At 36.9% G+C, this 27,281-nt stretch overlaps 1 protein-coding gene across 15 annotated transcripts in view; it reads right to left on the bottom strand.

Annotated features, from left to right (window-relative positions):
• PTPRQ (protein tyrosine phosphatase receptor type Q) overlaps nucleotides 1–27,281 on the bottom strand; it is a 133,673-nt gene that overhangs the window by 10,323 nt on the left and 96,069 nt on the right. For 5 of the 15 annotated variants that reach the window (XM_065669496.1, XM_065669481.1, XM_065669489.1 and 2 more), the window contains 13 exons: nucleotides 26,773–26,995; nucleotides 26,264–26,337; nucleotides 21,746–21,845; nucleotides 20,854–20,982; nucleotides 19,514–19,558; nucleotides 15,507–15,662; nucleotides 12,963–12,989; nucleotides 12,214–12,295; nucleotides 7,190–7,280; nucleotides 5,734–5,810; nucleotides 2,902–3,036; nucleotides 2,664–2,789; nucleotides 368–516 (listed from right to left, as the gene is read on the bottom strand). In XM_065669496.1, the coding sequence (XP_065525568.1) occupies nucleotides 368–516; nucleotides 2,664–2,789; nucleotides 2,902–3,036; nucleotides 5,734–5,810; nucleotides 7,190–7,280; nucleotides 12,214–12,295; nucleotides 12,963–12,989; nucleotides 15,507–15,662; nucleotides 19,514–19,558; nucleotides 20,854–20,982; nucleotides 21,746–21,845; nucleotides 26,264–26,337; nucleotides 26,773–26,995 (1,414 nt within the window). The other 10 variants (XM_065669504.1, XM_065669505.1, XM_065669506.1 and 7 more) reach the window with 7 other exon arrangements.

Raw genomic sequence — 27,281 nt, 5'->3', positions numbered from 1 at the left:
ATACATTTTTTAAACTTATTTCTTAACAAGGGGTATAATTATAATAGAAGTAATTAAACACAACATGTCTTTCCTCTTCTTATGATATAGGGAAAACTGAGATAAATCTAGCAATATCTTATGGTAACTGTTAAGTGTTTCACTGACATCACCTCAGTGGGTTTTTCACAAACAGAAAAATAGACATGCTTTGACATTTTAATTCCTAGAAAGGACTAAGGAGCTCTGCTAAACAAACCTTCACTGCTGTCCATACTCAAACCATACCTGTGTACTCAGTTTTCACTGTCTCCTGGCAACTTCCCTAAGCATTAACATGCATTTGAAATTCTAAGACACTAAATGATGATTTGGTGAATATGCTTACCTGCAGTGAACCACCAGTGGTGTGTTATCATGTGCTCGGCTTGCACGGATAAGTTTTACAAAATGGATAATTGGTGCAGTAGTCTCAGGGACTCCATGTTCTGGCCAAGAAGTGAAGTTACACTGCCGCACCATCATGCAGTCTCCATGCTTAAGAATGTAAGATAAGGCAGTTTTTGCAGAAGAAATGTGACAGAAGATCTAGTAAGCTACATGTAATCTTCTCAGCAATTTCATGTGAAAAAGGAAAGTCAGAACAGCAGCACTGTAATAGGCACTTTTATCAAGGGACAATTTGTGTTGCATGTGTCTGATGGCAGGTCTTTTGAGAGATGGCATCAAGTCCATCTTTCAGGAAGTATTAATGACTTCAACAGCCACTCTCCATTTGGCTTCAGTCACTGTATCAATGTAATTTGTTGATTACCCGTTGAGGTTTCTATGGCTCAGTTAGAAGTTTAGTGAACTTGGATGACAAATTTATTTAGGAGAAAGCAGCCATTGATCTAATGCAGCGAAGGCTAACACACATACACTGGTAAACAGCTTTATTTTCTAAGTAAGTGTTTGATATCCTCTCAGTGAGAGCAGCAACAACAGTGACTCAAAGAAAAGAGCAGGTTATGATCTTATATCTAAATTAACTAAGAAGGACATAAGAGTAAAAGCACAGGATCATGCCAAAGGCCTGTCTAGACCAACAAAACATGACAAAAATGTATCTAGTTCCACAGAACACCGTTGCCATTCTTAATATCTTGTGACTTGTGAACTGCCTCAGTCAAGAGATGGTATCTCAAAATTTAATAGTAGTTGTCAGAATTTTCTTATACTAATTTCTCCAGATTTTATGAAGCCTGATAAGATTGTAGTATTCACAGTCTCTAGCAGCAAGGAGTACCACAGCTGCAACTGTTGTGTAATGAACCAGTTCCTTTCTTTTTTTCATTTTGAACCAACCACTCTTTCTTTTCATATTGCAAGAAAAACTGAACAACTGTGAACAACTATATGGAGCAACTACTGTGAGTCTATATTTTTAAAATTGCAAAGCATAAAACCAAAAGACATAATATGGCAATAACTGTGAATGATTTGCCTCACATATGCCTTTTACCTTCATTGGAAGATCATCAAGACTCTACCCATTTGTGAATGGAAGATGAAGTACAATCTTAAAGCCATCAGTATGGCACATTCAATGACATGCTTATAAAGGACATCATAGATTTTTGTGCAGCATAGTTCAGCTATAGTAAATGGATCACCTAGTTCAGGTTTTTTCTTTTCCTTTTTCCTTTCTCCTCTCCTCCCTGCCTCACCCTGGTTAACACAGGTGACTTCACATTTTGCTGACATGCATTTCTACTCTAAATAATTCCTCTTCTGGTCTTGTTTATGTCTTGTTTTCGCTGAAAAAAGTTTGTCATCTCTCATTTTAAAATGTTCAGTTGTCCTGTACTATATGCACAACATGTCCTTATGGGGTGACGACTAAGGCAATCCCCTTTGTCATGTGCACATGCCACAGGATGGTAATGCTTGTATTTGGATAGCCAATTTCAGGTCCTAGTATATGTCTGAACTACATACAACACAGGCCAATGTCGGGAGTGAAAAAGAAGGCTAACTTAATTGTGATTCATCATGCCCAGATTGCTTTCTGAGCCTACCTGCTGGTCTGACTTAATGCTGGGTGCCAATTTTTCAGAGTGGAAACCGTAGTTGTGGATCGTGGCAAAGACGAACATCAATGCTGTGGCCCCCAACCCCCTTCCCAGGACATGGAGTGGGAGTAATACTGATGATTCTCTTTTATACTGGGTGAATCTTCTGGGGGTGGAGGCCAATACGTCTGGTGGTACAATGCAAACAGCTGCACTGCACCAGAGAATCTTGCCCTTTAATCTGAGAGGGATACACCCAAAGGGATTTGTCTGATCCTAGAATGGTTAGGATTACTCCTTTCTAGAAGAGACAACTGAGGTGTCCAAATAAAAACTTCACCTCCCACCAGACCAGAGATTCAGTAACCTTGACAGACTCTTCATAGCATATCGGACAAAATCTGAGCTCTTTGAGACAGAAAATGGGATAATTCTCAGGAAAAAGAAACTAAACCAAACCAAATACAAATAGGACTGAAAATAAAATGTAGGAAAAGGAAAAGCAGGCAGTACAGTACATACACATTAACAGATTAAAAGAATACTGAGGGTACTTGGGTGGGATGGAGCACATTTAATGTTCTTTGGGTTGGATGGGTTTTATTCAATCGCATTCCAGTTTTGGCTTACCCTTTCAATTTTTAGATCTCTGATGGTCCAATCGATTTGAATATCTTCCATCAGTTTAGTAATCACTATATCCCCAAACACAGTCACTGGCTTATTATCTTCTGGCCAGTACTGATGACATCTTATCTGCAGGGAGATGATGACTAATTAACAATGATCATATTATAATCCTGACAGAAACTACATACAAAATTTCCAATTAACTCAAATGCTGTTAATTTGTACAGTGGTGACTCACCCGTCCTTTTTCAAAACACTGTGTAAGCATCACAAGTGTTTTTGCTCTTGTCTCCCACACCATTCTCCAGAAATCACCCACTGTTCCTGGTAATGGTCCCTGAGTTGCAATAAACTCATTTGGACATAAATAACCCTAAGAAAAAGAAAATATTTAATACAGAAGTTGACAAGGAAGAAAAAAGTTTGCAAGTGACTCATAGTTGTGCGTGCAGCTACTATGCCTAAAACCTTGTCAGACATACTAAATGAATTGGCATATGCCTGGCTAATCACTGCATGGCAGATGGCCTTGGCAACCTAAGGAAGTAATGGCATTTTCTCCACCACACAGATAAGTTATGAACCAATGGTCCAATAAAGTTTGGGAAACGCCATCCCAATAGAAGTTCATTTAGCAGAGAAATTACAGGGACATCAGGTCAGTGATTCCCATTTAAATATATCCAAGCATTCCTATTAACCAGAACATAGTTTTACTGCAGATTTACCCAGAGACCACCAAGAACTATGTCAGGATGTGGCCAAAAAAGTAAATAGCATTAAGGAGCAGTGGAGCCAGGGAAGTAATTAAGGAGTGGTCTGAGATCTAGTGCAAGCTATACACCGCACTGATGACCTTGTCCTTCCAGTGATCACCAGAGATCTGATGTAACTTAGTCATGGAGCTTACTCAAATGGTCTAAGAGAAAAGGTTTCCAAGAAACCTACTTTACAGCTTGACTTTTATTTTAGTGTTGCCTTCTGCTGTTTAGTTCATTTATAAATTAATGTAAATCTTGGGGAGAAGGAAGTTTGTTGAACAAAATCAGTGTAAATGCTGTCAGTGCATGGGTTCTTATGGATCTGTTTCTACAAAGAAACAGGAATTCTTACATACTACAGAAAGTCTAAAATAATGACAACAGCAGTAACAGCAATAAATTTATGCTGCAGAGCTAGCTGTCTATAATATCACAGAGTTCTGCCTATTGCTGAAAACAACTGACACAATGGTTTATAGCACCACCAAAGTTCCTTGTTGGCATTATAGCCCTGTAATTCACAGCTGCCTGTTACTTACTCCATGTATAATATACAGAACAGGTGGCAGTGAGAAACTATGTTAATCCTTCCTAGTTTAAGAGTGAGGTGAGAAACTGTAATTCAGGGATGCAAAGCTCATGATTCAGTTACTGACTTTTTGTGGTTTAACCAAAGAAAACAAAAGTAGAAGCCAAGTTCCCATTTGTTAAAACTATATACAAGACCAATTTTTCCCTTTCTTTATATGCATGCATATGTACATTCACCTAAATAGTTATGTAAATACACACACACATATATTTACAGCTATATGCATTTACATATACATCCACAAATACGGAAAATGAGAGCATATGAAGGGCAAAGCTTTAGCCGTGAGATATATTAACATTACAGTTGTCTGTTCATTGATGAGTAGTGACCTAAAGTCAGCATGCAGCAAGATGCCTGTATGCAGTAAACACATGCAAAATCTCAGCAGGGCACACTCTCTGCAGCTCGCTTTTGCTGCAGCTTTTTTGGAAGCTGCTGTTGTTGTTCCCTGCCTAAGCCTTGGCATGTCAGTTAGTGACAGGAAGGGTAAAGACTAGGCCACGCTCCAAGTTGTCTGGTCTCCTCAATGGTTCTGTGTATAGTCCCAACACCAACTAACAATGTGTCATAGCTCTTCCTACCTGCTAACTGTCAGAACTAGGACATTCCATGTAAAGTGAATAAACAGCTTTTGCTAATTACAGAGGAAGATGCTGTCAGCTCTATTGCTTATTCTCTGTGAATGTCTCTTAGCTACCTGGAAACAACTATTTTTACTTGCCATTGTGTCATCTGTTTAGACTACAGTCTGCATGTCTAGCTATACGTTTGAATAGTGCTTACTGCATATCAAGTCTTGACTGCATATGAGATCACCAGCCACTACTACAATAAATTAAAAGCATAATTATGTCACTCTTGAAGCTTCAGCAGGATGAAAATGAGATAAAAATATAGATGAAGAATATACTGAGAACACAATTAGAAAATGGAAAAATCTATGAAGAAAGCTGAGGATGAGAAACACAATATTAGTTTATTCTTCAGGAAGCCCATTTGCATTTTACTCCATAGAATCATAGAATAGTTAGTGTTGGAAAAGACCTTAAGATCATCTAGTTCCAACCCCCCTGCCATAGGCAGGGACACCTCACACTAAACCATGTCACCCAAGGCTCTGTCCAACTGCCAGGGATGGAGCATTCACAACTTCCCTGGGCAACCCATTCCAGTGCCTCACAACCCTTACAGTAAAGAACTTCCTCCTTACATCCAATCTAAACTTCCCGTTTCAAGTTTTAACCCCTCATAACTTTCACAAAATAATGAGGACTACCACTATTGCTCACCAAAATTACTACCTGTTTCTATGAAACTTTTCAGTTCAGTTGTGTTTACATTGCCCTGTTCATATACAATAACTCCAGCTCCCAAACCAAGAGATCAAATAATGCCTGACTAAACAACTGACCTCAGTGGGAGTTTCACTCTTGTCTTTAACGATAATGGTATGAGACAACTTATAAAAACTAATTTGCTGGGCACAGTTTTGATTATCACTGAAAATCATTGCTTAGCAATGAAAATGGGATAATTTATATTTTGAACTAGTCATGTTCAATGCTGCAGGAGAGACTTGAACAATGCCATGGCTGTAGCAGCTGTAGTGAATGAAATTAAAATTAGAATCCTGTTCTTCTTGCAAGTGATTTTTTTGACTCTCTATTCTACCATAAAACAGATGCAGTAAAAACGTGAGAGATTTTCTACTTACAGACACGTAGCTGGCATTAATGTAGTCAGAACCAGGAATACCAGCATCAGGCATCAGCTTTACTCTGTTGTTATTATCTATTATAGAAACAAAGTCTAGTTAACTAACAGATTTGTTCCAAAATACCACTGACATATGTAACAAGTGTTCCTGGAGTGCTAAGAAATCAAAAATACTGTTATTGTTGCTAACAATACTTGACATAGTAGAACACTAATTACAAAGGGTATCTAAACAATTTCCATTTTTGTACCGTGATCCTTTAATGTTCCACACATACTTTAATAAAATACTTTTTAATTAAAATGGTGACATGCCAAAACCTCCAATCTGATGTATGTATAGGAGAATCCTCTGCCTAAAGGTAGCTTGCGTACTTTAAGCCATACTGTTCTAACATAGACAACCTCGGTGTGAATCAGACAACAGGGTCCAGGGTCTGTCAGTCTTTCCTATATACTTGCTGCCCAGGTAACAGATTTGAGCCTGATCTTGGCACTTTTACATTCTTTTACATAAGGTAAGGTCATTATTACAGAAAAAAAATAAATGGCTGAGGGTTTCTGATTTGAGCCCACAGTACATATGCAGAAATGACAAAACCTAGGAAAGATGTCATATGTGAGTAGGTAAACGCTGAAACCAAACATTTCAAATTTTGATGTTTGGTCCTCAGCTTATAAAAAAAAAAAAAAAAGAGAACACAACATTAAGGATTTATGAAAATTATCTGTTTATATTTCATAAATAAATTTTTAGTGACTGTAACTTGGAGTATATCTTGAACAAGGCAAGAGATAGCAGGAACAGCTGCTCTGAAAAGTTAATAGCACAGAATGTAGCATTATTAACCAAGGAATGCCATGCTCCTCATCTCACATCACAGCTAATGCCTAAAATAATAATGACATTTCTTGTCTTATTAACTGAAAAATGAAGCAGTGTTGAGTACAGAAAGACAGACTCCCGTCTCCTGTGATAAAATCTAGCCTTGGCTTACAAGTTATCATACAGTCACTCTGATCTTCTGTGGAACCTTTGCAGCATAAGTACACATATCCACAAGAAAGCACACCCTGGCTCCTGAGGTAGCCGAATGCACAAACATGGATTTTATATGTTTAAAAAAATTACTTCTCACTAAAGAGGAGAAAAAAGAAGATGAGGAAGAATGTTAAAGAGTTTGAATTACAAAGCCAAGAAACTACTAAGGCTACAGTTTCTTGCACCTGCATATTAAAGCTTGTGAGAGCAAGTTTAAAGCTACTCGTAAATAAAACTGTTTAAAAAAACACAGTGAAAAGATAGATTACTTGACTGAAAATTATTTCATAACGTGAATATGACCGTACTGCCATTTCAAAGGCTGATCTAACAAACAGAGTTGCATTCCAAATATATACTGCATGATTGAAGGTAGAGCACAAAACAGGAGTTGATCGGTAAATACACATACATGGCTTTATGTTCGGGAAACGATTCTTAGACCTGTTCCAAGGCAGATCAGCATCAGTTGAAGCAAGGTCATCAAGAAACTTGGGAAGTTCCTGTAGAGGAATAAATGTTTGTTGGCATACCTTTGCATTTCACCTTCTGTGAATATAAAAAATTACACAATCATCCAGTAAGAGGAAGAATTCTTTAGTTCTGCAACAGAGTGCATTTCTAAGAACAGCTGGAAGCATTACAGGACATTCCACCTTACTGTCAACCCCAGTTACGCCAGCAGTGTTAGATACAGCACTACAGACAATGCTGTCAAGTTGAACAATTAAAGCTTACATGAACTTTCACCTTTACAAGTCTGGGTAAAGTCAGCCTCTCACCTTTTGTAGTTCTTTTCTGTTTTTTCATGAAGTCACATGCTTGGTTACCATGCCCTGCTGACTCAAACTTACTCTTGAATAATGCCTTTTCCTGACTCCTGTAGCTTGGGAGAGTTCTTGCCACAGCATGAGAACTGATGAGAATTTAATTAAGTTGAGACAACTGGCAATTAGCTATTGTTCATGGGACTGTTTGTGAAAAGGGTGGGAAGAGTTATTTTGGGCTGAACTGCAGTTTCATAACTGGTCATTAGTTCTATTACTGAAAGGCAGAGATTGATAAATCATTCATATTGAGGAATTTATTTGATGGGAGTGTTTGTGTGCATAAATAGGCATAATTTCCAGAGCTGAGTAAAAGACTGGAGACAACTTCATAACTTGTTAATGGAGAAAATATATTGATGTGATGATCTTGTGTGATAAGAGAATAAAGAGCTCAGAAAAGATAGAATTTAGCCAGAATTTCTAATAACTACATGAACTGTAATAGATTTTTGCTTTTTCACAAATGTTACAGGCAAGTCTATTCCAACACCTAACTAAGACACAAAAGCAGAGATCTACCTATTGCTTTCATAGAGTACCATACAAAATTTTGCTGCTTGTGCTGAGTAATCACTTCAAAATTTGTCTTTTAATATTAATAGTCTCTAGATGAGCTACTTCCAAAAGCAGGGCTGACTGCCCTACTATCAGATTCAATATTAATTATTTTTAAGTGGTCTTTTGCTCAGGTATTTGAGACAGATAAATAAAATTTAATATGCAACTATTAACAAAAAACCAAACTAATAGATGAAAGAGGCAATGAAAAATGGAAAAAACAGAAGTACTTTTTATTCCAGTGTTTTTCTTTCATTGTTAATTCAAGTATTTTGTCAGCTTTATTTGATGGGTTCAGATATTAAGAATAATTTAAGATAAACATTAGTAAAATGGGATAGTTTAAAACATGATGTAATTAAGTTAATAATTCATCTAATCTGATATCCTATTTTTGTACAATGGATAATGCCTGACATATAAAAGAGACCTGAAAACTCTTGAACTGTATCATATTCAGTATTACTGCATGAGAAACTTTTTTCTTTTTCACTATCTGACGAAAATCCTGTGGCCTGAAGCATGAGGACTACTCCACTTCTCTAATTATATCCTCAGTAATATAACTGCAAGTGCTTCTGAACATGAGGCAAAAGATGATTTCACAATGAAAGCAAAGGACTTTCAGACAAGAGACCTGACTTCTCTTCCTGGCTCTGACACATCCATGGGGAAAGACTTAGAGGAAGAATTACAGAGAACTAGATGCTCATCTCCCTTTGAAAATTAACAAGTGACTAGATCCCATCCATGCCTTTCAAAATCTCCCTAAGTACCTATGTTTCCTACGGATGAAAAGTCTATGGTTATTTCCCTTCTAAAGAGAAAGCTTCTGACTTAAAATCACCTTATAAAGAATGGCTGATTTTACATTTATGCCAGTATATTAAATAATTACAAAGCACGGTTAACAGACATGAAATAAATAAAAAAACTAAATGAAGGATTGTAACATACTGTAGAAAAATGTATTTAAAGGCACTCTTTACAGTTAAAATCTTGTCTTTCAATCAACCTCTACAATACTTAAGGCAGAATACTCTTTTACCCATTCAGTTGCCTCTGGCTTTTGTCTCTACAATCCCTTAGAGAAGTAAAGCCCCAGTCCTATAACTGAACCCAGAGAACAATCCCTGTTTGCAAGACACAGTAGAGTGACTTCTGTGCATTCTTGTCAGGATTTGGTAAGAACAGTAAAACACAGCTAAGGGTGGAGATGTTAAAATTCCTCTCATTCAGAAAGCTGAAACACTCCCACGAAGTATCTGTTATTGAATTTTGCATGAAGGAAAAACACAGATGAAATGCCTGTGGCATTTTGTGGGTGTTATGTGCCATGGGATTCCATATCACATGCGTGTCATGTGAACTTTAACTTGCCTCATTTGCCTCACTCCTCTGAGTCTTAGCTTGTAGGGAAGGAAAAGAGAAGCAGATTATGGTATTTCTGTAATGATGGTTTTGTATCTGAGCATGTGCTCAGAAGCCCTGTACCAGTTCTCAGTCTAAGTGATTATTTTCAGAACTGGGGAAAGACTATTTGGACTCCCAGATTCAATAACAATTTGTCTTAGATGCCATTTTTCTTTGCACATTCATAAAACTGAAAGAATTGATTTGCACTTTTTTTACTACAGTAATCTCACGGTAATGTGGTGACATTTGGAGGTATTTTACATTTTTATTCAAGAACTTACTGTGAAACACTTATACAAGTACTTGTGTTCAGTAATTTCACACTTACTAGAAAAACCATGTTTTCTTTATTTTCTGATAAGCAATAGATTTAGATCAATTCTGAGGCCCAGATTCTCTTTCCATCATGTCTACAGACAGGTCATGTTCACACGTAGACTGAGACAACCCTGGAAATCTTCCAGGCACAGAAGCTTGGTCAATATAGCAAATTAAATGAGACCAGGAATAACCCTGGATAAGTGGACTAAGTGAAACAGAAAGAGCCAAATTTTTCTAGATAATTCCAAAACAGGTTTGTTGTCTACAAACTGCCTGTTGTAAATGATCCCTAGACTACTTTACCTACCAAAACTTATCTTGGAACTGCCAAGGAAGTCTGGTAGCTTAAACAAAATTCAAGTCAGGGAATATGCTAACAGTTTATTAGTGTAAATTTTCATATTCCCAGTTCCAGTTCCTGGTATACTCGAATTTACTAGTACAGAGAAGGCCAGAGAGGCCAAGTAAGCTCAGCACCTTGTAATTATGTGCTTCAAACATAATGGCCCATGGTTTTACACCTTGAGCTTATCTCTCCTACACACATTGTAGGAGCCTTCAGTCATTTACATGAAACTAAATACTCAGTGTGGATGGAAACAGTGCAGGTCAGAAGGTCTGCCTGTTTTTTGTGTGCAATGCCTTTTTCTGTGCATTGTCATTTCTGACATAATTTCAAGCGCATTGTCAATCCTATTATTCGCCTGGTAAAACAGGTACTACAGATACCATAGATCTACCCTCAATCAGGGACTGGGCCCACCCTCCAATTCTGCCTGCCCTTGGACAAGCCATCTGGGAAGTTATCATTATCTTCTGAAACATGGAAGCTGAAGCTCAGAGGGAACATTGGAAGCCTAAATGACATATGAAACTGTTGATTATAAGCTGACTTTATAATTTAGTTGAATGAGGCCTCAGCTACTTGTATTTCTCTAAATTTGAAATGGATTGCCAGGATTTTGATTTGATAAAACACTATTGTTTAAGGTATTACAATGCTGTAACGGCTTACCCAATGTGGGTCACACCTCAAAGAAGTAATACTAGAAACTTTCCAGTGATGAACTTTGATATGTGAAAACGTTATTGCTAGTAAAACTTTTCTTCTGTTCAGTCATGCATAATATAACTATAATCACTCTTGTTCAAGTAAAATAACACTTCTGCTCTTGGAAAAAGGTTCTTATTTTATTGCTCAGAGAATTTTATGGTGCTTTTTATTATTAAATCCAGACCAATTTTACCTAAGGAGCATAACAAAAAAAAAAAAAAAAAAAAGCTGTAGGAAATACCATTAATCTTTTCACACTTTTGTTGGTTTTCCCTTAGAGACTGAAATATTATAATCTGGCAGAAGAAAAGCCAGTTGTTGAGTCTTCATTTTCATTAATCCAACTGCTAAGCCATTCATGGTAAATCTATAAATCCAAAATAATACAGTCACTGGAGACTGACAAATTATTTTTGTGGGGAAAATGACTGTATGTGTTAAAAATGATGATGATAAAGATTCTGAAATAACAAGAAGAGAAGATATTGTTGAGAACAAAAATATGATAGCCGTAAAAATGTTACTTAATGAAAATAGTGAAAACTTTGAGATTTAAATTGAAAGTGTATATGCATTATATGTAACATATATTTTGAAAGCTGGTCTCTTTTCAGAAGGAAAGACAGGCTTGCTGTGTTCATCTAACTCACATAAGGAGTTGAAGGTTATTCACATGGAGGCAATTCTAAACAGCATGACAAGTATGACCCATTAGTTGTAGAGGAACAAAAACCAAAGTACCATGCACAACATTTTTTACTTTCTGTACTGAAACCTAGGAAAGAAAAACATTTCTGAGTTCCTTGGCAGTATGACTGGGGCCTGAACATTTCACAGAATAAATATCAGCTCTGGTTTTGAGGTCATCATCACTCAGGAAAACGAACCTATTTAAAGCAGTTAAATATATCCGCATATTTGTTAGAAAAATATTTCTAAACGAGCTGTTATCAGGTAAACTCTGTAGGCATTGCTACATATGCAAAAGCATAAATGTTTGGTGTTCTTGCAAAGATCAGAGTCTAAAGAAGATCATCTTTTGCTGACACTTAGGTGAATAGTTCTGATCAGGTTGCAATGTAGACTGAAGAATCCAAATCAGTGTAATATTACTTTCTAAACAATCAACCTGGTAATTGGGTATTGATTATCAAGGCCAGAGTCCCTCACGGCCTTGCCTGCTTAAAACGGACATGAAATGTGACACATGAAACGACTGAAGGTCTTGCGATGTTGTGACAACTGCTAGCAACATACCGAGAATTCTTCCTGAAACTTTAGGTTGTTGCTTGTGCAAAGCTCTTCAACGTGTTGTACGAAGGATTTCTTGCTTATTGGCCTGAAAGTAATGGCAGAAGAATTAGAAACCTATAGGGAATTTCTATCTAATTCTTTTTATTCTTATTTAACTGCAGTTTATTAATAAACAGTGCTTTTCAGTTCAGTAGAAACTGATACTTAGAGGCAGAAAACTGTGAATTGCTTACAGCATGCTTATTTGGTTTATTTTCAGTCACTTAAAATAGAAGCATTTTTTCCTGTTGTTTTCCCCCTCACCAAATTCCTAATGTTGCTAATGTTAACAGTACTGTAGGGTTGGATTGTTTTTACAGGTAACCGAATTCCAAGGCAAGGTTTTGACATTAATGGAAATTTGTAAAGTTACCATTGCATTCTAAAGTACATAATACTTCTTTGTCACACAGAAAACATTTTATACATTGAGAGATTTTAGACATACAAAATATTGCAGTGACCTCATTCTCATAATGACATGGTTTTTAAACCCTGAGGAGTTTAAGTATCCCTGTATTACTTCCCAAGCTAAAACACAGACATGCAGGCTTCACCCCAGAGAGAGAGAAAGCATTTCTCCAGTTACCATGCAATTAGTCATGCTTTTATGATTTATACGCAGCTTGGAGTTTTTTCCTAATAAACAGAGGAGAGAACCACACATTGAGACTCACCAATGACCGCAATATAAAACTCTTTAATCAACTTACTTGAGGGATTTTCTATAACTAAGCAACCTGCAACAGAGATTTTTGTTAAATGTAGCAAGCTGAGAATTAACCAATATTGTGCATAGTAATAGGTTTTAGATTAAATACGCAAGTAACTGAAGTGCCAAATTCATTTCTCTCATGGATTCAAATACTATTATATGTCAGGTATCTTGTGTGATTGTCTTACTTCATTTTTATCTCAGGTATTGGCAGATATTGATATGGTAGTTACAGTTCCTATCAATCTGTTCAGACCATTTTACAGTGCTCTGAGCTCATATGGCCCTGGGAAATCCATACTTCTAGCACACTACTTCATACACACTGACAGGCTTCATTTTACACTGTGTACCCATATTGTTCTTCTTAGGGCTGTTTCAGAGCATAACAGGATTCACCTGACTTAATACTGACACCTATTTCTGAGCCAGTCACTCTGAATTCCTTTTATTATCAATGAAAAGAAATAGCTGCAATATTTATCGCATTTTAAGCAGATATCTAAAATAGGTCACAGATGAATCATGTTACAGGTGTGCTTCTACAGAAGCCAAACAGCTACAGCTGTTTTCATAAAGATTTTAAAAATGAGTGGCTGTTTTCATGCTCATTTTTACATGTTCACTGCTCTTTTTGGGGCACAGTGATTTTTAAATCTGTGCTACATATTAAATCTTTACTGTGAACCCACAGCGGGTTTCACAAAGATGATACATGAGCATCTATACTCAGGGAACTTTCAGATGATCTTGAAACTTGGTAATCATCATCATCACCTCTGAATCCGTTTTAAAAATGTCTCAACAGTATGGATTTATACACTAAACTTTGGGCACTCAGACTCACAATGCTTGTCTAAAAGAGCAAGCCAAAAAGTTTGAATTTATACAGTTTATAATATAACTTGCCCCTTCCAAAAAGGTAAAAGTATATCTTTATGTGCCTGTCTCTCCATAAATCATGCATTCTTACATACAAATATTACAAAACCAATTTTATAATACAAACACAAATGTCTACTGCTGCCATAATTTTAGTAGAGAGGACAATTTGCCTTAAAAATACTTTGATGTATGAAGTTATTCTTATTTAAATTTTAAATTAAATAATAAAATAGGTTAATACAATTGTTGAATCAATTATTATTAAGTATCAGAGAAATTAATTTCAAAGCTGCTGAAGATGCCTTTGTACTATGTACTTTGTTATGACAGTTCTCTTCACACAAAGCAAACAGGCTATGAAAGCCTTGGGTCAGTCTCACTGGAGTAAGAAGACAGGCAACAATTCACAGAAATAGGCTCAAAGCGACAATGTCCTTTACCAGGAGAAAGAGAGGTTTAGAATGAAAAAAAGACAAAAGATGACAAAGCATGTAGCTCTATTCAGATTGATCAGACATCTAGCCAGTGCTTATTGTATCACTATGTTGTTTGCATTACAGGGCAGATGAAAATATCTTCTAGTAATAATGGCAACATAATGGCAACATTACAGGCCTAAAGTTTACGCTAGAAAAAGTATTATTCAGTATTAATAATTAATAAATAATAAAAAATTAATATTAACAGTATTAACAGCTGTGCCAGTGTACTGCACACAAATTTGTCTTTGAGCAAAAAGTAAACTTTTTTAGAACTTCTTTCAGGAGAAAATTATAAGCAGTTTCTGCGAAGAAATTACAGTTGTTTTTCCTTTGAATTCACCTGCCTTCACCATAGAAAAAAAATATCATCTCCCGGTTGACATCCCAGTAATTTTTTGAACACCACTGGCTTTCCTCCTCTCAAATTGATAGCAATTAGGGTCTTATTGCACCTAATTTGCAGCAAGCAAATGCAGTTTGATCATTAGTGAATAAAAATGACATCTATGCTGTACAGAAGCAACCTGAGTGGTACCATTTGGTGCTTCAGTGCTGAAGGTACATGCAGCCAACAGCGAAGAACAGAGGAGACCAGGACAACTCAAACAGCACCACATACTCAATATTTCCTTTTTTTACTTTCACTCAAAGCAGGGAAGTAAAGCACTGAGATAGCTCAGGAAAGGAACTAAACACAGTGTTCCACATGCTGCTTTCTAGCTAATTTTTAATATTAATAACAGGTGATTTTTTTTTTTAAGGCATAATCATATAGTATCTTTCACAAGCACTAACCATTTTTAAAGAAGGCACCTACAGATTGACACTTGAATCTATCTGTGGGCATTTAAGTGAAGAACTTGATTTTCAGGATTACTGAACCCACAATTTTGTTGGTAACAAGTGCATACTGCAAAGTCTTGGCAGCTCAGAAAATAGAACAATTTAAATGTTTATGTGAGAAATAATGTCTAACTTGAAGACTGTGGCAAAGATGTTCGCTTTGTTGTGTAAGAATCTTCAGAAAAGATGAATTTCATATGCTCAGTAAAGACAGCTATGCTCAGTTTCAGCATTCTCAGGCTTCCAAAATTAGTATTTCTTCCAAGTCTCTTGACTTAGAATATGTCATAACAATCTTACAGTATTTAATCAATGAAAAAATACTCATCTACCTGTAATCTTGTTCTTCACATTTCCCAGTCTTTTCTATAAAACATAAGCATATATCACTAAATCTTGATAAGCACAATTTAGAATCAATCCATGAAGTTGCAAATTTCCCTATTTCAGCTGGACAATTCCAGATTCCCACTTGTCTGACTTTGAAACTAGGAAAGAAAAACATTCCCTAAGATAAAGAACACTTTATTGCCTTAAATCTGATTTTCTTTTAAAACAGTGTATTGTTTCATGTGTGGGATTTTTTTTTGAAGTCTATCAAAAATCTGAATCCCACTCAGATTACTTATGATAGAGCTCGAAAGAAGCCATTTATTTGTGTTGGCAGTGGTAACTGAAGACCATATTGTCACACAGACTCAGCTTTCTCTCTGGGTCAATCATCTGAAATCCACAGGGAATTAAAACTTCGTCCAAATAGAAAACAACAGAAATGAGTATGTAGTCAAAAGGCTTAACTCATAAGCACCACTGACACTTCCTACGACCAACAGAGGAACTAATTTTTAGCAAGTTAATTGAAAGCAATATGGAGCTTAACCCTTCCTAAATATTAAAAGCCTAAGGAAAGAGAACACATGGTCATTTCTGCCATTGTACTAGGACACGTACATTCATAAACCTTGTACTCCTGGGATACAAAGCTCAGGAAGCCTATATTTGATAGCCGATTACTAAAGGGAAACTTGCTGAAGAAAAAGGCAAGGCAGGAGCTATGCCTATCCTCATCCAAAGAAAGAAGAAACTGTCTGATCTAGAGAAAACAATGTGTGTGCAGAAGTGCTACCTTGAATACAGACACCTACTGAATGTACAGTATATAGGCGAGATCAGACAATAATTTTATATGCAATACTTCTCCATAAAGAGTTCTAATTACCTGGTGTTTGCAAGGGTTACAGTGTCTGTAATTCACAAATATTTCTTCTGAATCTGTGCCCCATTTTCTTGACAAGCTGTTTCACACAGAATGAAACAAAAACCTCAAAGCATCCACTACAAGCTGCAACTTCTCAAGAAAAGATTTTGAGAAATGGGTACCCACATGGCTTTATCCTTTCAGCAGAAACCACTGCAAAAGGAGGGTGCCAGAGAAGTTGTCTCCTAGGTGAGCACCCAGAATGAGTTTGTAGTCACTCAGCAAACCTGGTGCACCCTGAAAATTTAAAGACAGAACCTATTCACAGCAGATGAGTGTCTGCTTGGAAACGTGACTTGCAAACCCTACGGACATCTTACAAAAAGTGATGAAAGGCCACAGCATTCATATATTCATTGTGATTAATGAACCAATGTTTAATTCTATTTAGACTGATGGGGTATGTATGTTTTAGACAAGGGTTGTTCTTTTTGTTATTGACTATTTCATATCAGCTCCATCATCATGGAGATCAACATATGTCCAAACATTCAAAGTTAGCATTTGGCTTCATAAAGCAGGTCTCGTCTTCTACTGAATTCAGTAGAACTTAATTCCCTGCATGCTCTCTGAAACTACATCCTATTAATTGATTGCCTAACAAAGACTTGATGAAAGATGGTGCATATGTACAAGCTAGTATTAGTATTTTTCCAACACTGAAGCTTTTAAAGTAAATTATTTTCTCATGACCATTATTTTAAGAAATTTCCTGCCATGAATTCCCCAATTTGAAAAAAAAGTTGACCCCCAAAAGGTTTCAAAATTGTCAAAATGAGATACTTGGTGCTTTTACATTTGATATTTTTTCTACTTAAACTGACTTTCGTAATGCAAAATAATTCATACTTAAAAGTCATAAAAATGTGTGAAATAAAATGTTTTGATTAACCTACATTGAACATTTGCTGAGTTTAGGTTCATTGAACTTTTCAAGCTGTTGAACTTTTCATCTGCTAAGAATGATAAAAAATATTTCAAGTCATATTCTTACAGAACAGAAAAAAACCTTTTCTACTTCTTTTTATTTCTCATGTGATACCAGCTGCACAAATTTTCTGAGAATATGAGCCAAGATGATAGGCCACAATCCATTAAGTATGAGAGAATGTCTGAGGAGACAATATATGAGAGAAAGTTAAGAAGGATCTCATGGAGCAGGCTAGAGTATCTTGATTGTGTCGATGAATTGTGTCAGCTGCAAGTCGGTCCCTTTACCGATTTAGAATAGCTAACATGATAAATAATATACTGGCTGAGAAATAAAAAAACACCTGGCTTCCAAACCAGCTCCTTCAAATGAGCACTGAATGGGATGATTAGTAGGTAAAGAAAAAATCTCTCCTGTTTTTTTATCACCTTAGATTTTCACAGGAACTCCCCATCACCCTCTCAGGGTATAAAGTATACCTAGTTGGACCAGATTTCAGGTGATTTATTGCTATCCAGGAAATCCAAACAAGCTAGCCTTGAAAAGGTTTCTGCCCATCTATGTCTTCCTCATGGAATTACAAGATGCTATGAACTGACACCAGCATTCTGCAACATAGCATGCTCTGCAAACGCAGCTGAGACAGTATAGCACTGATGTACAGCAGTATGTTATGCAGATGTAGTGATGCACAGTCCTTTTCCACTGTAGTCATCAACATGTAATACAATAATTTAACATGCTAATGTCACTGTTTTAACCACAAATCATGAGAATGACAAGGACAACACAAGAACTGGGACTGTGATTGACTTTTACATAGCTATTCCCCAAAGGCATCAGGTACAAGAGTTTTTTTGTAGTGTAACTTCAGAAGTCTGAAAACAGGGAACAAAAATATTAGACATTGGGTTTTGCATTAAGCTGCCTTTGTGCATGCTGCCATGCTTCTGCCAGCTTCTTGATATAACTCATCATGATTAGGAAGGATGTATCTATATGAAAGACAGCTTTAGAGACCCCTAAGAAGTCTTCTTTGGTCACTGACCTTACCAGTATAGAATCGTCCATGTATTGAAACATTCTTTAAAGCTTACAAAAAGCTGTAATAAAATTTGGAGCAGATGAGGGATATCCTGTCCCTCATTACTACATGCATGTTATCTAGTAGCGTCCTACAGTACATTTATTGACTTCTAGTTGAAAATACAGCATGAATCCTGTACTGAGGAACTCTGTTTGTTAGTGCCTGCATTTCAAACTTCAACAATGTGTTTTAATGTCCAACAAGGGACCTGGGCAAGGAGCCTGCTGTAGCTTCAGTGCTGGTACTGTTTGAAAAATAATAATCCAAAATTTAACAGCTGCATCATGTACCTTACGTGACTGGCAGAAGAGAGTCTTTCACTTTGGCCATTAAAGGAGTGAGGAAGGAGGAAAGATTAAAATACAGATGGAAGGACATGACAAATTGCAAAACAAAATGTGAGACTGGCTCTAAAATAAGAGTGATGTAACTAAAACTCACTGTTCAGAAAAGGCCTTGCTGTGCATAAATCACCTACTGAATGTAAAATATGTAAGTATGAAATATTATAGTTTGCAATTACCCTGTAGAGTTTGAGACTGTACAAATCTAAACTACACTTAATTTAGACAGAAAAGTGTCAGAACAGTACTCTGCAAACTGATAAAGGATGTGACTGTGTGGATATGTTGCTGAGATTGAAGTGGCATAGCACAAAACAGCTGCAGTGTAAGTGGGTACAAAAAGCAGTTGAAGGGAAAGATAACTTCTCTTAATTACATACATTTTAACTGCTAACTGCTGAAGGAAAGAAACAACATGTTTCTTATGTCACATTTGCATTACACTGTCTTCAAGTATAGGTTGTATATATTGTCATAATGCGTTATAATGTCAGTGTAAAAATTGCCCTGATTTATTTCAAAATAGTTGAGAAATTGTTGTACCTTAACATCAGGGACTAAAAATAAACATGATTTTATGATGACAAATACCACTGTTAATATAGCTGCACATATGACATTTCAATTAACTATATAATTGAAAGTAGCATGGTAGCACACAAGTTAAGAGAACACAATGGAAAACACACCATGTTGCTTCAATAATACAAAGAACTTACTGGATGACAAATATCTCCTTGCGTCTAAAGAAAAATGAAGAGTATCTGGAAGTAAAATCCATTAACACTTTAGTATATAAACAAAATTAGTACCATTCTTATTCAGCTAACAGTTTGGAAAGAAGGCCATTTTGAAGATCCACCAAGATTATTTATGAGTCACAGTTATCACAGTGCATTGGCAATGGCTCTTTCTTCACAGAATACTTTCCACTGTTATTAGAAAACATAACAATGCTATCTGAATGACATGTGCCCACATAGAACATACCACAGCCATTATGCAGATGATTTCCAGATGATTCTTAGTATGTTTTCTCATCTGTTATAAGCAGCCATTCCTGTGTACACTATTTTGAACAGGTTTGTACATGCAACCAAGTTACTCTGTACCACACACATAGACATATACACACTCAAACAGAACAGGTCAACAGCTACAACCTTTCATCTTCCAGCTATTCCTAGTCTGCAACAGTAGGATGCCTGACTGCTAGGGGAAGACTATTTTAGGCTTCTCATCTTTAAGGAGACTGTCCACCACAGTGTCTCATCTCTGACACAGCAGGGAAAATACAGGCAGGTAGAGAATGTTCAGCAAACATTTCTAACTCAGTTGGACGTCATATATTATTGAGAATCATTATCGTATTTATTTGGTGAATAATATCCATTTTCTGGCAGTCAGAAAGAGCTGTTTTCTTTCTGATAAATACCTGACAAGATTCTTTGTTTGACAGAAAATATTAATAGCCTGGAATTGCTGCACACACCTTAAAGGAGTAGACGTCAGGATAGGTAGTGTGCTGAGCCCATAGAAACCCAGATATTGTGCAAATTCTCTTATGGAAAAAAAACTAAATCTCAAACTAAACAAAAAAAAAAAAACAACAACAACCCCAAGAATAAGAAAACACTCCGTGCTTTCTGAATTTCTATTAAACAATGACAGATTTGTTCCTGAATTAGTTAACTAGGAATTCTGGGAGTTTGACTCTCAAAATGCCTATGAAGGTTTGCAGTCTACACAAAAAACTGGGCAATCAACAAAACCTCAGAAATTCTGCATGCTTAAAAATATGTAGCCCTCTTTTTGGTAATACAGTTAAACAGTGATTTGCACTTAGATCTTTATCTTGTAGTAAAAAGAGCTGAAGATTAAGTGATTTTCTAAAAGCTAGTGAGAAGTGTCTTGAGGATGGAGGTCATTCTTTGAAAGAGGATCTCAGTGACCTGTGTAAATAAAGAACACCACAAACACTTCCAAACAAGCAAAGGTCAGAAAGAGGTCATGGCTACAGCCCCTTTGGACTACTGTTTTGCCTAAGGAGTATGCTTACCGTGTAAATCTCTCATCCTTCAGCTCCAGGTCTGCCACTGTGATCAACTGATCCAGTTTGAACTTAGTGTCAATAATTTCAGCATCTCGTGGGGAGTATGTGCCTCCCTCTTTTTGCTTTTGCCGAATTCTGAACAGAAAAAAAATGGTGAAAAATAAACATGCAAAAGATTTAAGGACACATATGTCAATACTTTGATTAGTCAGGCTGAAACTGAAAACTGCTTGTCAGCAGTCCTTCTCTGGCCTTTATTCTGCTGTCCCTTCCAACAGCGTAATTTAGGCAAATCCACAGTTACATTGTCTAAAATTCATACGGAAAGAATCTAGACTATATATTCTTAGTTTTGCTACATAAATTCTTTGGCAATGTCTGAATGATGCAGCTAAGGAAGAACAGAACTTCTGATTAATGAGCTGACAACATCATTTATGCAGTACCCAGTCTGTTTCGTTACATAGACATTTTGTTCATAATTTGAATTAAAATTCAATTTTTCTTTCACATGTGAGACTTCAAAGTATTTAACTGCTAAATTTATTAGTAAGACAGAAAACAAAGTTTAGAGTATTTACTTCATATCAAACTGTCAATAGCATTAGCCATCACATTAACTTCAGCCAGGTGACACGCTAATCTGTATCCTCAAGTCAATAGAGAAGTGACTCTAAAAGGGTAAGATAGGCTACTGCTCCAATTTACCCTCTGGAGAAATTGTTTTTTCTCCTCCATCTATGGAGGTTACTCTCACTAGATGTTTTGACAGGAAAGACAACAACAAAAAGCAATGCATTTTGAAATGACAGATTGGAGCCATTTCTAGGATTGTTTCAACTCTTCTTCAAAACATTTCTGAATGCTTGCAAACATGGTAAGGATACATAGATCTCACCTTGCAAAGGCATATACTGCAGCTACCAAAAGAACAACTGAAAGTATACACAAAGTAACAGCGAGGATAACTTCTACAGATCTTCCTGACATTCCTTCACCTGCAACAGGAAGTGAAAATTTAGTATTTCATAGACCCATTAAAATTTTTACATTTCTGACAGGGTGAAATCAGGAAGCAATGACAGACTTTTCTCTCTGTACAACTGCATCCATTTTGTGTCATTAGAAGTGCTGCTTGGGAAAGAAAAATGTAACAAAACCAAACAATTTCTGTAAAGGTTCCTAAGCATTGCTGCTCTATATAATGCTAATAGTATATGTCTACAGCCATGTGTGCAGCTATCCCCTGGTGCCTTTCAGTTTTACCTGTTAAACAGGAGAAGGTAGGTCTACAGTGCAGTAACACCAGCCTGAACACTACCCTGAGCTGAGCTCCTACTTCAGCTCAGAACAGACTGCTCTAACAGGAGTAATTAAACTCCAGAAGTGGAAAAGGAAGAGCCACAACTCTAAAGAGTGCAGCCATCACTCACTGTAAGGTAAGAACAATTTAGGCCAGCGAAAGAGAACAGAAAAGCATGTCTATAAAAAAAATGTTGCAAGGAGAAAAGGAATGGAAACGTCCCTTCCACTTGCTGCTCTCTGTGATAAGGCCCAAATATTAGCAAGGCTGAAGAAGAGTAGAAAAATCCCCAGAGAAGCCACTATAAAAGTTCTATCTATCTATCTATCTATCTATCTATCTATCTAAACAGTGAAGTCAATGAGAAACCCTACAGTTAATATCAGTCCAAACATTGCCAATGCTATTAAACAAAACAGCGCTGGCAGAATACACACCAAGAATACAAAAATAACTTTCTCCTACTTCTTTGCAACAGGGAAGGACTATACATGTCTGTAGAGAAGACCAAGGGCAAGGAAAAGAAGACAAAACAGAAGACATTATGTTGTGTAATTCTGAGAAGCTACAACTCAGTACATGCTGATAACTAACTCCAATAACAGAATATCACAAAGTAGGTTTCTATGCAAAAGGCAGTGTCACGAAACCTTATTTTGATTATTTCCTGTCTCATCAGCTGTGTATTTCACATGGAAAAAGTCTACACTTACACAGGACTACCAGCTGCCCCAGAATGATTTGCTGAACTAGTTATTAGAGTTTATGAGAAGGTTCTAAACTGCCTTGATGTATTAGAAGTTTAAATAGTATTTGTCACCACATTTTATTTATCTCATGGAAAAATCTTGACCTGTCATTGCAGTATAGATGTTACATTTGCAATGTCAGTCATGGGTTATGTGGAAGAAACTCCACCTCTCCATCTCAAGAGGAGAGCTGTGGTACTCCAAGTATGGTTGAGTGGGAGCACCATATTAAAATGTATCCTTCACTATCACTATAATTAAAAAACCATTATTGCAGCTGTGCATTCCAGTAATTTCTGCTTCAGTGTTCCTCCCTAGCAAAATTCTTATTGTTTAACAAGAGCATCTGATGTCTGTCACAGAGAACTCTCTCACAGGTTTTCCATATTCTTTTTCTGCTTCAGGTATATTTAACACGTAGTATTAAATTGCACAGACACAAGGTTAGCTTTCTGGTTTCCCAGATCTACCTATTCTGTAAGTAGACTTAGGGACCAAAATAATGTAAAATTCAAATTAGTATTTTATCTACTAAATGAAAGTGTAATGTCGGAAAAACAAGAATTTCAGTGATTATTACAGAAGAAGATAACTGATTTATAATTAAATTGCAATATTGGTTTCAGGCAGCATAAATTTCTTCTGAAAAGATGCTGTTGTTACAGGTGGAAGAGAAGTAATTGGTCACTAAGATACCTAAGAGGTACAGATCTTTCTGGTACATTTTCTGGGTTATGCTTCTAGAGCCAAGTCTGAAGTTCATATAACCACAGCATGTTCTATAAGGAAACACTTGGGCAAGTTTCCTCAGGTTATGTATCTCGAGAGAAAATGTGTCTTATGATACATCAATTTGATGCTATTTCACAACACCTGTAAGAATGTATAGAAGAAACTTCTACTTATCTTTTCCCCTTGTTTTGTTTCTTGTAGGACAGGTTCAGGAATTCAGAAGTTAAGGCCAGACAAGAGTTTTCTTTACTGCCCATTTAAAAAGCAGTGCTTGACATGAAATTTTAGCACAGAAGGCAGTGGATGGGTATGAGGAGCCATGGATACCTGAGGAAATTATCGGGTCTGGTTTTTTTCCTATGACATTTTGGTCAGCATAGAAAGAGATCTGCTTTATGATCTACACCAAAGGCAACAATACAGAACTGAATGAATTGCACTGCCATTAAAGCATGACTTCCTTAAGCATTACAGACTTTTCTGTTAGAAACCAGAAAGTTGCCCAGAGGACTGGCTAGAATTGGAATCATTTCCAGTAAGCTTGTTTTCCTTGATTGGACATGCTGTCTTTCCCGTACTGGGCAAACTGTTTGCTTCATTGGCTTAAAACTTTTATACTCAGAACACATAAAGACAACTTTTGTGTTGCACTTTTCAAAACATTCAGGGCTAGAGAAATAGTGTCAGATCCTTTCAGAATATTCAGGTAGTGAATTGGTATTTCAAGATCTTCAGTATCAGATCATGTAACGAATTTCTAACATGTATTAGACAAATAAGGGAGCTCATATCACAGAAGATGAATGCCAACTGAAAAATATGTGCCCACTAAAATTCTTCTGGTTATTCATCCAGTTGTCTTGGGATCCCTTTTCAGAAAGTCAGGGCTAATGCTTAGATAAGTAAGTTTTGGCTTACCAACATATTCAAAGAACTTACAAATCTTATTATGATCTGCCACGAGCCTTCAACACTGCCATGGAGGAATTTATGCTGGATTTGAGACCCCATAACAGCCAGTCTATTGGCCAGTGACATCAGAACCATAGGGATTCTATTAGATTATATCAATTTATTAATTAATATGGAGTTTTGTCTGCATCTAAAGGATTAAGAGCTGAAGAGTCATGTCCTCTGAGCTTCTAGTAGAAGGAATGATCTACAGCTGAAAGTTTTCCTACGCTATGGTTACTGGTATAGAGTCACAGAATCATAGAGTCATTTAGGTTGGAAAAGACGTTTAAGATTATTAGGTCCAGCTGTTAACTTTGCACTGCCAAGTCCACCACTAAACCATGTCCTTAAGTGCCTTATCTACATGTCTTTTAAACACCTCCAGGGATGGCGATAACCACCCCTGCAGCCTGTACCAATGCTTGACAACCCTTTCAGGGAAAAAAGTGTTCCTAATATCCAATCTATCCTTCCCCTGGTGCAACTTGAGGTCATTTCCTCTTGTCTCATTGATTGTTATTTGCGAAAAGATATCAACACCCACCCTGCTACAACCTCCTTTCAGGTAGTGGTAAAAAGAGACAAGGTCTCCCCAAGCCTCCTTTTCTCCAGGCCAAACACCACCAGTTCTCTCAGCTGCTCCTCATCAGACTTGTGCTCTAGACCCTTTCATCAGCTTCATTGCCCTTCTCTGGACCTATTCCAACACCTCAATGTTTTTCCTGTAGTGAGGGGCCCAAAACTAAAAACAGGATTTGAGGTGCAGCCTCACCAGTGTTGAGTACAAAGGGACAGGCACTTCCCTTGTCTTGGTGGCCATACTATTTCTGACAGCAGCCAGGATGCCCTTGGCCTTCTTCATCACCTGGGCACAATCTCGCTCATGTTCAGCTGGTTGTTGAACAACACCCCCAGGTCCTTTTCCTCCTGGCAGCTTTCCAGCCACTCTTCCCCAAGCCTGGAGCATTGCATGGGGTTGTTCTGACCCAAGTGTAGGACCCGACACTTTGCCTTGTTGAGCCTCATGCCATTGGCCACAGCCCATCGATCCAGCCTGCCCAGATCCCTATGTAAAGCTTTCCTACCCTCAAGCAGATCAACACTCTTACCCAACTAGGCGTCATCTGTAAACTTACTGAGGGTGCACTAGATCCCTTCATCCAGATCTTTGATAAAGATGTTAAACAGAACTGGTGCCAGTACTGAACCCTGGGGAACACCACTTATGACCAGCTGCCAACTGAATTTAACTCCATTCACCAGCACTCTTTGGGACTGGCCATCCAGTCAGCTTTTTACCTAGCAAAGCATACGCAGTAATAGCTCTACATCCAACACAAAGGAAAACTACACGAACAGTAGAGCTTCTGGTAGTTCATCAAGCAAGATGAGATATACTGGCAAAATGGTACTTTTATGGGTGTAACTGAATCTCTTCTAACAAACTTTGTCAACACTGCTGCTTTATTTAAGAGTCCAGGCTGAGGTGAGACCTCCTGACAACCTCAAAAAGACATACAAGGAAATGGGTAAGTTTCCTCGGCCATTCTGCTTAAGCTAGGTCCAACAAAAATAGAGATTATTTACCTTAAGGAAACTACTGTATTAAAAAGAAATAAGGAATTGTCTAGATTCTTTAGAAATAGAGAAATACTTTGGGAAATTACACTCTTCTTACCTAATGTTTTGACAGGGTCAGAATAGTCAGAATCTGTAAACTGTCCTTTAACATTAGTTGCTCTGAACTTAAATCTGTGAAATAAAACCAAGAAAAATAATGAAAGAAAAGTTTATGTTCATTTTATTTAATTTCACTTAGAAACTAAAAGCCATTTGTCAGTTTTAGTATAATATAAGCTGGAATCATTATTCACCTGCTAAAGAGACATTATGACAGGCATCAACGACTCAGTGTCAACAGATCTTAAATGTATAATCAAACTATTGATTACTTATCTTGAGTTTATTTATTTTAAGAACACAGTAAGCATCTCTTGGTACCTGAAACATTTAAAAAAACTTGTCTCCCATGTTCATGCTCAGCCAAAAATTTTAAAATCAGAGATATGTGAAAGTCACTTCAATCTCCACCTTTGCATAATGGAACTACACATTTTGTATGTTTATATAAATGCACATTTCACTTAAATCTTTCTCTGGGACAAACATAGAGACAAATGTACTTACAGGTACTGCTTTCTTGGTTTCAGTGGGCCATTACATATTTTGTCTTGACTACCTGGTATCATACAGGTAGTATCAGCACCTATGACATATATCTCTTCTTTGCCACTCAGATCTTCTTTTCCTTCTATACATGGTGGGTTTGGAAAGCCTTCATTTGTAAAATAGGGTCTTGGTCTGTTGAAGTAGGCATCATACCACTTAGTAACATTCCCATCCTGCTGAGCTATTGGCAAGAAAAGGAATAATCAGATACAATTTGCATTCTAACCAGACTTATTTAAAGAAATTAAGTAGGAAACAGATATTTTAAGAGCTATCAATGCTATTTACACAACCAAGTCTGTAAATGTATTTGCAGTTGAACCCAGATTTCCTTATTATCAACACTATCTACATTTTGTTGACTCAGAGTAAGTCAGCTAGAAAATTCCAGGGGCAGTCTCATAGACGACCTCTGCCTGTAGAGGATATCTCTTGTACATGACTTTGAAACTGAGCATAGATAGTAA

Source organism: Lathamus discolor, chromosome 1 (genome assembly GCF_037157495.1).
Source record: "Lathamus discolor isolate bLatDis1 chromosome 1, bLatDis1.hap1, whole genome shotgun sequence".
NCBI classification, from domain to species: Eukaryota; Metazoa; Chordata; class Aves; order Psittaciformes; family Psittacidae; genus Lathamus; species Lathamus discolor.
The sequence above is the reverse complement of the archived record's forward strand: the minus strand, read 5'-3'. Positions and strand labels throughout refer to the sequence as shown.